At 43.6% G+C, this 14,798-nt stretch overlaps 1 protein-coding gene across 4 annotated transcripts in view; it reads right to left on the reverse strand.

Moving 5' to 3' along the window:
* Slc25a13 (solute carrier family 25 (mitochondrial carrier, adenine nucleotide translocator), member 13) overlaps positions 1–14,798 on the reverse strand; it is a 176,087-nt gene that overhangs the window by 17,634 nt on the left and 143,655 nt on the right. For 2 of the 4 annotated variants that reach the window (XM_030255494.1, XM_006505136.4), the window contains exons 14-15: positions 14,551–14,691; positions 9,244–9,848 (exon numbers count right to left, since the gene is read on the reverse strand). In XM_030255494.1, coding sequence (XP_030111354.1) covers positions 9,759–9,848; positions 14,551–14,691 — 231 coding nt within the window. In that variant the 3' untranslated portion in view covers positions 9,244–9,758. Of the gene's footprint in view, positions 1–9,243; positions 9,849–14,550; positions 14,692–14,798 lie in introns of those variants that run through there. The other 2 variants (NM_001177572.1, NM_015829.3) reach the window with 1 other exon arrangement.

A 14,798-nucleotide genomic window follows, 5' to 3' on the forward strand; every position in this document is an offset into this window, starting at 1 on the left:
CTGTCGTCAGAGCCACCCCCTCTCCCAACCTTACAGGTTTAGAATTTATTTGGCATGCATAATTGTATATTTTGATCTGGAGCTGCAAACAATGGGCAGCGTGTCATGTCTTGATCCCTTAGCATTTCTCTTGGCTTCCCCTCAGAAAGTTAACCCTTCCATGCACAGCCAGGCAGTAGGGGGGGGGGGTTGTTTCTGCGCTAGACTCAATACCCAGTGTCATTAATAAGGGGATAGAGAGTTACATAACATACTTCAAGTAAAACACAAACTGCTTACAGGTAAATAACTGGGATGAGATGCAAAAGAAAACTGGTATGTTTGAAAGCATCATCCCAACTTTTGTATATGACCACCTAATAGTAATACCATGGAACTTGAGCAGGATTTTGCTACAAATTCTCCCCAGGGTCAAGAGCTGCTATGAAGATGGTACTGCTGTTAAAACCAATAAACCAACTGAAGATGTCAGAGAACAGCCAATGACTTCAATTTGAATATAAAATAAGGACCTCCCATTTGGCTCTCCTTAGGGGACTTTTGGTGTCATTCGGAGTCTCTTGGTGGAAACACCACAGGTGGTTCAGTTCCTGTGTGACTGTAAGCTGCTCTGTTACCAATATGGCTGTCTCTCAGATGGACGGAAGCCCTGTGACAGACACAAATATTTTAGTGTGGAGCTTTCGTCTCACGTCATCAGCATTATATATTTATAGATATTAATATAAATATGAAGACAATGCTGTCAAACAATCCCCAGTGTTTCTATTTCATTCCTGCTGCATGATTACCTAGTTTCATTTTTTCTTCTTCCTTACGAGTATTGTAAATTTCTTCCTTTTCTCTCTTTCTAAATAGAACTGGGGCTTGAGTCTGTGGCTCATGCATTCTAGGAAAGGACACTGTCGCAGAGCTGACTAGGTCTTATCATGTAGTTCTGTTTAGTCTGTAATTATGTTGACCAGGCTAGCCTCAAACTCAGAGACCTGTGTACCTCTGCCTCCTGTAAGCACCACCATGCCTGGCTTTATCTCTCTCTCTTAATGACTAACTTGACAGACCTCTTGAGTTTTGTCAATCTTTCTTATTATTTAAAAAAATGTATTACCCTTGTTTCTAAAATATACTTTTACAAAGTATGGAATTCTAGTCTGAAAGGTACCCCCCCCCCATACATGAGGACGCCATGTGAAGAACTGCCCTTTGAATTGGGATCTGTCATCGTCTCTGGCATCGAGGCAGAGCCTCTCTGCAGCCCTGAGACAGCTGCACAGTTTGAATGAGCTGCATCGAGACTGAATATTTTGCCTCATTCTGCTCCTGCAATTTGTTATACTTCAGTAGTCCTGGGAATCTTCAGCCATCGGGTCTGCCTTTCCTTCCAACTATCTTTCATACATAGTAGGTCGTCTCAAAATTCTCAGGCTCGAGTTCTCTGCTTTCTGAGTAAGTCCTACCTTCCAGGTCTCTAATTCTTTATTTAGCTGTGTTCAAACTTTTCAGGGACACCCGCTGAATGCACAATTCTAATGATCATAAATTTGCTTGTTTTTTTAAATCTTTAGTTTATATTTCTGACAGTTTTAGGATCATCACATTTTCATTTAGAATGCTTCCTATTCGTGTCCTCTCTTACTGCTTTGTGTGACTCAAGATCTTTACTTTTTTATTCACCCTGGAGCAGCATCTGAAAAAGCCCTTTGAGCTTAGGGTTGAAAGTGGGCTCCTTCTCCGAAGACTGGTGCTCCATTGTGTCCGTCCCATAGGAACACTCCCGGCCTGGCACCCCCCACCGCAACAGAGAAATACAAATTCAGCCTGTAAACTCAAGTCAGACCAGCGTAAACCTTCGCAATGTTAGAAGAGGGATTCCTCCTGCTTTCCTTCTCCCCACAAGCAAAGCTATGCTCTTTGCAACTGGTGTGGGAAGGTGCAGTTAGTTTGCCATCCATCAAGGGTATAGCTTTTGGAGGTTGGAGTTTTGTGGAGGAAGGTTGTTTATCACCAGGAACCGGATCAGAGAAGTGGTGCTTGGGCAGAAAGGATGCACGTGCCAACAGGTCTGGGTTTGCACAGACCGGTGACCTCTGAGAACAAATAGCCTCCTGTCTTAGTCAGGGTTTTTATTCCTGCACAAACATCATGACCACGAAGCAAGTTGGGGAGGAAAGGGTTTATTCAGCTTACACTTCCATACTGCTGTTCATCACCAAAGGAAGTCAGGACTGGAACTAAAGCAGGTCAGGATGCAGAAGCTGATGCAGAAGCCATGGAGGGATGTTCTTTATGGCTTGCTTAGCTTGCTTTTTTTATAGAACCCACGACTACCAGCCCAGAGATGGCACCATCCAAAGGGCCCCTTCCCCCTTGATCACTAATTGAGAAAATGCCCCACAGCTGGATCTCGTGGAGGCACTTCCCCAACTGAAGCTCCTTACTCTGTGATAACTCCAGCTTTTGTCAAATTGACACAAAACTAGCCAGTACACCTCCGAAGTTCTGTGACCACTAACCCTAAGCCCAGCCTTTAGTTCTCAGTGCTTCAGGCATTACTAAGATATCTGTTTGACAAATGCCTGCTGAATTTGCCAACCTTTATATTCCCTTCCTTACTAACTCATGAAAAGGCCTTTCCAAAGTATGTTCCTCAACATTTTTAGTTGTTTATATGTGGATGTTCTGGCAATGGCTAGAGACCCTAGAGAGAGCCCTTCCTAGAGGAGTCCTTAACCCCATCTTTAGACTATGTCTTTCCAAGTTTCCTTCAAAACACCAAAGAGCGCACATGATTAGCTTTTCATTTCTTCTAACCCCTTCATTACACTCAGTGAAGGTTATTTCTCAATAAACCAGCAGTTATGGATGACCCCAGCTATGCCCGAAATCCCTTCCAGTTTCGTACTGGCTGGTTTTGTGTGTCCGTTTGACACAAGCTAGAGTCACCAGAGAGGAAGGAGCCTCAGTTGAGGACATGCCTCAATTAAATCCAGCTGTAAGGCATTTTCTCAATTAGTAATCAAGGAGGGAGGACCCAGCCCATTGTGGGTGGTGCCATCCCTGGGCTGGTGGTCCTGGGTTCTATAAGAAAGCAGGCTGAGCAAGTGAGCCAGTAAGCAGCATCCCTCCATGGCCTCTGTATCAGCTCCTGCCTCCAGGTTCCTGCATTGTTTGAGTTTCTGCTCTGACTTCCTTTAATAGTGAACAGCAATATGGAAGTGTACCAAATAAACCCTTTTCTTCTAAACTTGCTTTTTGGTAATGGTGTTTCGTTGAAGCAATAGAAACCCTAATTATGGCAAGTGTTAACATGGAATACAGAGTCTGCCAAATGTTCACCCATTGTAATGTGGGTGGGAAGAGAAGACTTCACTTCAGTTAGGCAAAAAGTGGATAGCTTCCAAAGAAACAATTATTGGAATTCGGACTGGATTCTAAATCATGGTTGCTCCGTGTAAGAGCCAGAACACAGGCCTTGCACTCAGACTTTCTCTACGTTAATATGAACTTTATAAAGACATTACACGTAAATTTAGTAATAACATAAAGTGCCTAGTATAATGTCCAGTATGGGGTCCTCCAAAAAGGTGACACCAATTGCCATTATCAATGCTCAGTATCTTGTTCTATCAGACGAGAAAATGAAAACAGCCAAGGTATATTCTGTTCACAGTGCCAGCTGTGCAACAACTGGCTTCACAACTAAATCATGATAGAGTACGGTTTTCAGCCTGAGAGTCAGACTGCTTTTAGTGAAGAACCCAGTCCCACTGAAGACGTTTATACAAGTTCCTTTAACTGATCATTCTCCACACAGGCCTCTGGCTCCCACAGATCTGTCTAACTAGTGGTTAATTAACATTTATTTAGCAGACTGTCCCTTAGTTTATATTCTCAGCCACAATTAGAAAACAGAGAATGAAAGTCTGGCTTGGTAAAAAGAGAAACAGATCCATCACTTCTGGAAAAACATATTGGGAGTAGTCTATGAATAGAGGGTTATCATCAGTCTACATCCTTTCTATGTATTTATATTTCTATCTATTATAGTCTCACAGTTTAGATACTTCAGGATTCTTGTAAAGATAACAGACGAAAATTGAAAACAACAAAACAAAATAATAGACTTGCTAAAAATGGTTGCCTCTGGAAAGGCAGATTCACAGACACTTAGGCGTGAACAAGGTAACGTCTTATTGTCATAAGCCCTTTTTCTGAATTTTCTGTGTTGACTATTAAAATACTTTCAAGAAGTTGATGGGACCACAATACCATGTTTACATTCCTCCAGGGCCTCAACACCGATCCCTTTGAAGGCCACTGCCTTCAGATACATCTTTGTAACTTCAGTTAATGGAGGGCTTGCATGCAACATTTGGTGACTGAACAGCAGGATAGTTGTGGTTTGAACAAGAATGGCTCCCACAGACTCATATGCTCGGTCCCTAGTTAGTGGGACTGTTTGAGAAGGATTACGAGGTGTGCCCTTGTTGGAGGTGTGTCACTGGGGTTGGGCTTGAGGTTACAAATGATCATATCCACAGGAGCTGGAAAGATAGCTCAGTGGTTAAAAGCACTGGCTACTCTTCCAGAGGTCCAGAGTTCAAATCCCAGCAACCACATGGTGGCTCACAACTATCTGTAATGGGATCCAAGGCCTTTATGTCTCTCTCTCTGTCTCTCTCTCTCTCTGTCTGTCTCTGTCTCTCTCTCTTCCAGTGCCATGTCTGTCTACGTCCTGCCATGATGATCATGGACTACCCTCTAGCAAATCCCCAACTTGGTCATGGTGTCCCTTCTCAGCAATAGAACAGTAATTAAAACAATGATCAAACAATCATTTGTGTTTTTTAAGCACCACCCTCTCCTACAGCTTATTTAAACACTCAATTCCACCAGGTACTATTCTGTTAAAAATCATATTTCTTTTTTTTTTTTTTTGAGAGTTTAACATGCTTTCTTTTTAATAAGAGGAATTGGATGATGATGATGATAACCAAATAAATAAAAAAGTTCTATATAATGATTATTGCATAAGAGAAGATCACAGAGCTCAGTAATATGTCATAGCTCGGCTCACTCTGATGTCCCTAAAGAGCATTTCAGTTCCCATGTGGTCAGGAGGAAAATAAACTTGACTGAAAATAAATTTCCTAAAAAGATACCTTCTTATTCCTCCCATATCCCCATCAGTACCCTTCCAGGCTTTAAATCATTGTCTTAATCCAGAGAGTTCAAACACTCCTATTCTTCCCATCGCTTTCCTGTCTGGCTAATGAGGAGCTGTGTAATTAGTGAGTCCAGACATTGGCTTCAGTCTGAGACTTCAGGGATATGGGCCCAGCATCCCCTGGGTGCCAAACACAGCCTATAGATATATGAGCACAGGTGACCTTCTGATTGGTTCTGCCAGAGAGTTCCTTAACTAACATTCTTAAAATAACAGCATTCGGAATATCACAAAGGAAATAAATACTCAGAATAGCACGGAGAGACGGCAGCTCACTTGATCTGAGATCATGTGATGAAGTCTCAATGACGTGGGTGCCTGGATGAAATACCGGCCTCTGTGGTCATTTTCCTTAGTGAAAAATCCTATTTCTCAAACCCATCTTCGCTTCACTTGCTCTTCCAGTGTTCTAAGCAGGCTGGGCATGGTAAAGCCTACCTGTAATCCTGGTGCTAAGGAGAGGGCCACAGGGTTAGGAGTTCAAGGTCATCCTCCCTGGCTACATACAGACCTTGAAGCTAGCCTAGGAAATAGGAATCACCCCTCAATCCTTCAAAATTAACAACAAATAAGGAACTAAAGGCCCAAAGTAGTAAGTAGTGGTGGTAGTTGGGAAAGGGGAGACAGAAGAGTTTAATGGAGAACCTCAAAGATTACCCAGGGCTAGGCCAAAAATGGAAAGAGCAGGGTAGGAATTCGTTCATAATCTTTGAGCTGACACCCTCCAGGTAGAAATTATGATTAGTAAGTAATGCATCACCTGCTCTATGTGCTAAGCTCTAGCTTTGTGTGTGCGTTATATGCACACGGATGTCTAGCTTTGTATGTGCTTTACATGCACACGGATGTCCGCTGCCATGAACATTTAAGGCACCATGCATGTGTTCTTTCCTACCTGTCTCAATATATGTTGTAAGATACATCAAATTTCAAAGAGGGATGTGGTTGAGTTTGAAGTCCATACTCACCACTTAGTTGACCTGAGCCCATCAAGTCTTCCTTTACTCCGCTGTAATTTGGAACTTAAAAGAAAGAGTATTCCGCCTGACGGGCTGTGGTGAGGATTAACTGATACAAAGCAGACACAGCTATAGGCGTGGGCCTGGGAGAAGAATCTCTCCATAAACAGTAGCTTGAATGAACTTGTAACTACACACATGCTGCCCCAGCTCTGAAGCTCTCTCTCTGAAGCCTGAACATCCTAGCCGGAGCTGATCTTGCCAGCCTCAGCTGGCTGTGTCAAAGACTGCCTTCATTGGCTCTTTTTCTTCTGTCTACAGATAGAAATTTCTCCCAATAAAATAACAACAGCAGCAGCAGCAACAGTCTTGGAGGTGATCCGAGTACTAAGGCACACACCCAGCATGTACTAGGCCCCAAGGTTGATTCCTGAGCATTGCGTACACAAACACAATAAAAATATTGTAATAGCAATCTCTCAAAGCTCCCTCCTCAGCTAGAAACCATTATCCCTCAACCCTAGTTGTTTCTAGTTGCTATTTTCTTTCACAGTAAAACTCCTAGGTGGTTTATATGTTTGTATTTCCTCATGGAGCCTTCTGTTTCCATGATTCTATTTCCACTGGCTTCTTAATGCTAGCCATTGGCCTGCATCTTTAGTGTCAGACCTTAGCTCGCCTTTTGCTTCCTTTGTTGCTGTGTTGGACATTCCCCCTCCCACTTCTCACTCCTCCCTGAGCTGGTTGTTATTTCCAGCCTCCATCTTTTAGCTTCAGCTGCTCTGTCGCCCACCTGTAACTCCTGCCTCACTGGGTCTCTCTGTGCCATGTTAGCTTCCTGCAGGCAAAGATATCAACACTCCCGTGGCTTCGTGCTGGCAGATGCTTACACAGCATCTTCTGTGGCCATCCCTCTGCCTTCTCGAACCTTCACAAGAGGAAGAAAACTAGAGATGGATCAGGAAAGTCCATCTTTGCCCTGCTTGCCTGCATCACCTAGTTAAGTTTCCTTACATTTCTGGACCTCTGTTCCTCAATGACAGGGAGGAGAGCAGACAAAAGAGCTCTTAAAGGTTTCTTGAAGCTTCTTCAAATCTGAAATTCCAAAAAATCCCATCACTGCCTGTAGTAGTAGTGGCTATTCCTGGTTGTCAACTTGACTATATTTGGAATGAACTACAATCCAGAATTGGAAGGCTCACCAGTGACCCTTATCTGGAGGCTTGGAGATAGAAGTTTCTGATCTGGATCTTGGTATGGAGATCTTGAGGCATAGTGGCTATGGATTCCAGAAGATTAAATCTCCGAGTTCAAGGTCATCTGGGATAAAAGGTGTGGTGGAACACACCTTTAATCTGGGCTACACCTACTGCTGGAGACAATATAAGGACAATGGAAGAAGAGAGTCTCGCTCTTGCTCCTTCGCCTGCTTGCTGTCTGAGACTAACTGCTAGATCCTTGGACTTCCATTCACAGCTGCGACTGAACCATTGTTGGGAATTGGGCTGCAGACTGTAAGTCATCAATAAATTCCTTTACTATCTAGAGACTATCCATAAGTTCTGTGACTCTAGAGAACCCTGACTAATATACTGCCACATTTACTCTCTCCCCTTTGTGCTTCTCAGGACTTTGCAAGACTGACGCTTCCTTCAAATGTACCCATAACTTCTATTCTAATGGTCACTGCTCCATGCCACAGCCACGTTCTTCTCTTCTTCCGTGCCTTAGTATCAATCATGATAATCTACAAGCTGAAACCATGGTCTCTGTCCTCAGACCTTACTGGGCTATTATAACAAGCCTCCCACTCGGCTAACTATGTGATGCCTTTGCACACCACCTCCTTCAGGAAGCCCCTGGCCCTTTTGCTGTGAGCGGGATCAGCTTCCGTCTCAGCTCTTCACTCCCCTAACACTGTTCTTGACTTCATATAGACTGCAATCCAGAGATCTGGGGGCCGCATGAGACTACAGGCATGAGACAGTAACATGCTTCTGTCACCTCCCCGGGGCTGGGGATGTCTCTGTTTCCCGCCTAACTTTGCAGTATTGTGCGCGTTCTTTGGTCACTATGCAGCAGTTGGCTTGCTTTCTGTGCATGGATACCCTCGTCTGTAACAGGAAAAAGATTTGGCTTCCAGTTACCACTCATTTGCCCAACAATCCTTTATCTGGTGTCTACTCTTGTGCCAGAAAGGCTACAAAGCAGCAGTGAACAAGATAAGTCCCTTATCACAGACCCTGAGGAAAAAATAGGCACAGGCACAGAGGTGTCAGGTGGTCATATGAGACGGTAATTGAGATGTGACCACACTGCAATGGTCGTCTTCCTAACAATGAGCCACCTGAGGTAAGACGCGCAGGGCCAAGCCTTCAGCACTATCTAACATGTTGGTTTCTGGAAGGCAGACTTGACTCTTCCTAGCTTCCAAACTGTGTGCAGCATCTCAGCTTCTCGATGCCACCTTCTAAGTGGCCACACCAGAGCCAGGCCCAGAGTCAGTTCTCAGAGTAAGAAAGAGTATTCACCCGTCTGTCTGCCTCTGCATTCACCAGTCTGCCTCTGCGCTTTCTTCTTCCAGGATGTCCTGTAGTCTGTTCAGACTGTGTCTTTCACATAATGGCACGAGTTTACCTTTCCTCTGTCCCTCTTCATGGCTTTATAGTTCATTTTCCTTTTTAATTCAATTTTAATTTTATTTCATGCCTATTAATGTTTTGCCTGCAATGCACGCTGGTGCACCATGTGTGTGCCCGGAGCCAGTAGAGACCAGAAAAAGGTGTCCTACCCCCTGGAACTGGAGGTATAGATACTTGTGAGTCACTATCTAGGTGCTGGGAATTGAAACTGGGTATTCTGAAAGAACAGCCAGTGCTATGAACTGCTGAGATCTCTCTCTGGCCCCCAGCTCATTGTTTGTTTGTTTTGTTTTTAGCATTTTTTCCATTGTCCAATATATCACAGTACGTTCATCCACTCATTTACCAAGGGACATCTTCATTGCTTCTAGGTTTGGGCAATTATAAATAAAGCTTCCATAAACAATAACACATGTGTGCTCAGAGAGTGGATTAATTTTATTTACATTACTTCAGACGCTGGGTTTCAGAAAAGCCAAGAGTCACAGAAAGCCCTCAGGAGGCTCCTACAGAGGTCCAGTTAAAAGATAAAAGCAGAGATGGGAACGTGGGAACGGCCACTAAGGTGGATGCAAAGTGACAACGTGTTCCCTTCTCAACTGAGGTGCTCTCAAAAAACAAATGAATACCTACACAACTGTTTTCTTCATGCAGGACAGAGATACATAAAAAGAGATATTCTGTAAGCTAAGCAGACACATGGGTAATTATTCTCATAGGTGTCGATAAATAGGTGCAATTGATTAAATCCACTAATACTGAAATGTTTACACAAAGTGATCTACAATTTCACTTCTAAGAATTTGTCTTTTACATACACTCCCAAAGGCGTGCCAAGCCCACGCAGGAATCCACCGCCTCACTTCTCACATCTCTGTAAGGGCTAATATGCTACAGACTGTTTCCACTATGGTGCGCATAGTCCATCAGTTAGAGATAAGTGGGAGCTTCCGGGCCTCTCTCCCCTGGCTGGCAGCTGGCATCAGCTTCTCTGGGGACTCCAAGACTATACAAGTGAGCCTGTGATTAGAAAAAGGGGCAGTTTCAAGGCCCAGATTATTCGTTAGTCCCAGCCTGTAGGAGAAGAGGACAGGGTCTTCTCAAGTTTGGAAGACTTTCAAAATACCAAGTCCATGTGTTAGCCATTCTCTGTGCTGAGTCCCATTCTGCAGTGTATTAGTGTATCAAAGGCTGCTTCTTTTTCACTAATCTCTTGAATTTGTTATAACCTACTTCCAACATCTATAACATTAGAAAGAAACAATTGCTGATGATTATAAGAAACTAGTTAAAAAACTTTTCTTAGTAACACACACACACACACACACACAAACCCCTTAAAACCATGTGGCTATGAACATGAGAGAAGAGACCCTGGATGTACTGTGTTTAGAAACGCTGGATTTATAAGGCACTCATACTCTCGTATAGTTTGGGTTATAGAGAATTAGAGTTTTACTCTGGTACTCTGGATGGTTTGAGCTTTTGAAACAAATAAGCTGATGCTATACTTGCTTTCAGAGCACACCGACAATAGCTCCAGCAATCTATTGGTACAGAATGGTTGTGCATGTAAGCGTTGTGAGGTACACAGATTTAAAACAAACTTATCTGAACAATGCCCAATACAGTGTAATAAAGCGAACGCTGTGATTAGAACACTGTAAGAGGAGCCCATATTCCTAGGTGGCCTCTCCCTGGCACCTGACACCTGGGATTACAGTAAAACCCTTTCTGTTAAAGCAGGGTGGTGCCCATTACTCCTCAGTGGCCAAGTTTTGTCTGCAGAGGCCAACAGTACGGCTGCTGCTTTCTAGTGAAACTGTTTTTTGACCTCCATTCGTCAGACTTCCATTTGATGCTAAAGGATAAGCTTTATAAACTGACAGGTCCAGCGCACAGGTAAAGTCACAGTCCTCTTTCCACAGCAGACCGTTTAGTTTATGCTACAGGAACACAGGCCATAAAACAGGGTAAGAGAGCTCTATCAACATCCACATCCGATGCCGTGACTCTCCCTGCTCCCCACTCTGTGCGCATGTGCGAGCACACACAGCCCAGGTAAGGAGTCCATCACTGAGCTACAAGTGCAGACCTTGCATGTTCACGCCCTGAGGAAAAGCAGGGCGTGGGCATTTGTTTTGACATTTGTCTTTTGGGTTTTTTTCATATTAAAGAGTCTCTCCAAGGCAATTACCTATTTTCCCTTTATTCCCATCATCTCTTTCCTGTCTGCTTGAACTAGGTCTCAAATGCTACCAGTTTTTGTTTACATAGTTTGCTACATCTTTACTGAGTTATTTCCAACTTCAGCAGTGTAATGTTTACTGTACATTTTGATTTCTCAGTTGCAGATGTATTTTTTTTTTTTTAAGGAACATATTCTAACTGCCATTTACTGGGAGGTCACAGAAGGCTAAGGTACTTTGCAAGTCAATTCGTGAGAAAAAACAAAACAAAGCCAGAAAGCTTGGTCAAATCAATTCAGTTAAGGTTAAGCTCAGCAGTCCTAAACACACAGACAGAATCAATCACACACCCCTGGGGGCCTCCGGGATTGTAATGTTAACAGAGCAAACACAGGGGAACCTGGGAAAGAGAAGGGAGAGCATTGCCCCAATAAAAGTTAGGACTGGGGTCCTCCTCTTAAACACTTACCCGAAGGGACAACTAACAAACTTAAAGTATCAGGTTGCTCCAGCCATTTGCATTTTCTCTAATGAGCTAAAGCTACCTAGAAACCGGGAGTAGAAAGCTCTACCTCACCAAACAAAATTCCCCTGGGACCACAAGGAAACTACAGCTGTGACAATCACTCCTAGCAGTTCTTAAAGAGATGCCTGGCCAAGGAACAGTGAGGTAGAGAGGCCTGGAGTCCAGGTTCACCAAACAAAACTGGAATAACAAAATTGAAGCTGTCTGGGGTGAGGCCACAAGCAGACACCACCAGAGAGGTCCCAACGGCTGGGCAACCTTTGAGTCTCTAGGACTTTGGCTGATGGGGATGCCTGAAGGAAGGTTATGGCCAGGGCACTTTCACACAATGAAATCAACTTTTCGGCTCACAGTCACTAGTAACTTCATGTGGTAATTACCAATTCACCAAAACAGCATTTTGCAAGGCAGCGCCAAGCCTTGTGGAATGCTTCTGAGCTAGATTAAACCACTAGACTAGTAATTAACTAATGTATGGGAGAGCGCACTTGCTCAAACGTGAGCCATCTTGCTCATTTCAGAAAAGCAACTTTAGCACAAAAGTGCAAACAAGCAACGGCTGAGCCTCAGTCTCAGCTCAAAAACGGCGGCTGGCAGCCGCTGCTCACCCAACTCCAAAATCAGGGCGCCTGCGACTTCCACGGAGGGCTACAGGGAATTAAGGTTGAGAGATAATACGAAGACGGAAAGCACCAAGCCCCGGCCTGGTGTCATCTGCAAGAGTCGCGCAGGCTGCTCTTGCATCAGCAAACCAGTTTCCTCCATTTCATCTAAGGAGATATTTTGATAACAGTCCCTGCTATCATACCAAGTGCTTTTTACTAGACAGCCTGTTGAAAGGCTGCCTGGCATCCTGTCAAAGTGACAAGCTACTACTACATCATGTCACAGACGGCAAGGGCCTACAGTGTTAGAGGGTACTTGCTCTCGACAATGCTGTTAACTTCTTATAGCTGGTAATACATTTGCAAACAAAATAGCTATAGGGACTGTTTGTTGCTCAATGAAAGGATGAGCATCTTTGGTGCTATTTAAAAACAAAAGAGCCAACATATCAAGGGCCATCTTTAGGGATGGCTTTGTGGGTAAAGCCTCCTGCTACAAGCCTGGCACCTGAGAGTGATTCCATTAATCAATGTAAAGGTGGAAAGAGAGAAATGGCTCTTCATATGTGTCCTCTGAACTTGATATGCATACCCATGCACACACACACACACACACACACACACCATGCACACACACACACACACACACACACACACGCAGAATTAAAAGCAAAACAACTCTACAACCATAAATTTATTTCAAACTAGCCCAAACACCCACCTCCCTTCTTAGATACTGCCCCGTAGAGAGAGGCACATTCTATCTGATCCTAGAGGCTCAGATCACGGGATACTCTAACAACCACAGGATCTGGAGGGATGCAGAGAGCCATCTGGGGTGCATGGAGTTGTCTAATAAAAGCTCTACTGAACTCTGAATATTCACTGACGTCACCGGCAGCACCCAGAAACCAAGTACTCGGGGAATGACACCACGCTGGCTGAAGGCCCTGAATGCTCAGAATGGCCGGTTGTTACCCATGCAGGGTCCCTTGTACCCACATGGGATGATGGGGAAAGGAAGACTTCAGTGTGTTAGTGTTAAGTGTCTATAGGGTAAATCCCTAGGGCCTCGGACATGAAAAGCACTTCACATGCATGGCTTAGTTGAAAATAAAGGCCGTGTACTCTAGCAGTCAACTTACATAGTGTCAAAACAGTAAGGAATGGTGGGGTACTGCTTAAAAATTTAAAATTCACACAAATATTTTGAATAAAACATCGATTTGTGTGTATGCTCTATTAGTTATCTATTTTTCTGCATATATAAATTAAGCTACTTCAGGCAGACTTTGAATTTCCACCCCGTTGAGTTGGCAACAGATTCTATTAAAATCTTATTTGAAAAGAGTGGGTACCTTTTGTTCAATAAAATTTAGTGCTGGGCTTAGATGCAGATAATTTTTATTTTATTTTACATTTTGAGACAAGGTCTCTCTGTGCGTCTCTGCCTGGCTTTGAACTCTTTCTGTAAACCAGGCTGGCTTTGAAATCATCTGTCTCTCCCTCCCAAGCACCGGTATTAAGGGCTATCCCAATGCAATTCTGTGGTAGAAAAGTAGGGAAAACTTTTCAAATTTCCACTAAAACTTGACACTGTCATCCTGGAAAACCATTTTATAAACAAAAAATGAGTGAGATTTATAATAATGAAGAAGAGGTACCAATTATTACCAATTATTTACCAGGAAAGCTACCTGGTGACAGAATATATGTAGCATCAGAAAGTTCTTGATCTAAGAATTTGGATTGGGGTTGGGGAGATGGCTCATATTTTGCTTGTCTGCAAGGTTAAAGACATCAGTATGGATCTCCAGGGCACACAGAAAAGCTGTAGTCACATGCCTGTAACCCCAGTGTTGGGAAGGTGGAAACAGGAGCCACGGGGACTCATTGCAAGTCAGTCTAGCCAGTCAGTGGGTTCCAGATGCAGTGAGGAACACATGTCATAAAACAATAGAAAGTAGAAGAAGACACTCAGTGTTGACCTTTGGGTATTCCAGCATGTGTTCACACATTCAAACATGTGTGTACCCACCAACCCATGTAACACACACACACACACACACACACACACACACACACACAAAGAGAATCAAGTTCTTATATCAATATAAGTCCAAAAAAACAAACAAAGAAAAACAAACAAACAAACAAAATAATAAAAACCCTGCAGCCAGTGGCTGAGGTCAGTGCCACTAAAGAGACTCGAACTCACAGACTCTATCAGAAGCCACTCCCATCACAGTCCTTCTGAGCCTTTGTCTCTAAGGGCAATTTGCTGGCAGATGGTAGGAGGGGTCTCCAAGTTGACATGATAGTGCCCTATGGGTTCTAGCAGAACTTAACTCTTATCTTCTTAAAATAACAATAATTAAGCAAATCAGTAAAACAAAAGTTACCTTGTAGATGCCAAAGAACCCCAGGTCTCGTACCACCGACAGGGCGCTGACTCGGGGGCCAGTGGTGATCTCTCCGGCCACTTGTAAGCGGATTTTCACAATCTCTAAAGGATTTGTGAAAATCACTTGGGAGCCTCCAGCCTAAAGAGAAAAGGGAAAACTTAGCATCAAAAGCTGAAACGTGTTAAGGGATCAAGGCAAGAAGAAAATTTTCTTTGAACCAAGTTTGGGATATTCATCACCATGGA

The sequence above is a fragment of the Mus musculus genome, chromosome 6, assembly GCF_000001635.26.
Source record: "Mus musculus strain C57BL/6J chromosome 6, GRCm38.p6 C57BL/6J".
Classification (NCBI taxonomy): Eukaryota; Metazoa; Chordata; class Mammalia; order Rodentia; family Muridae; genus Mus; species Mus musculus.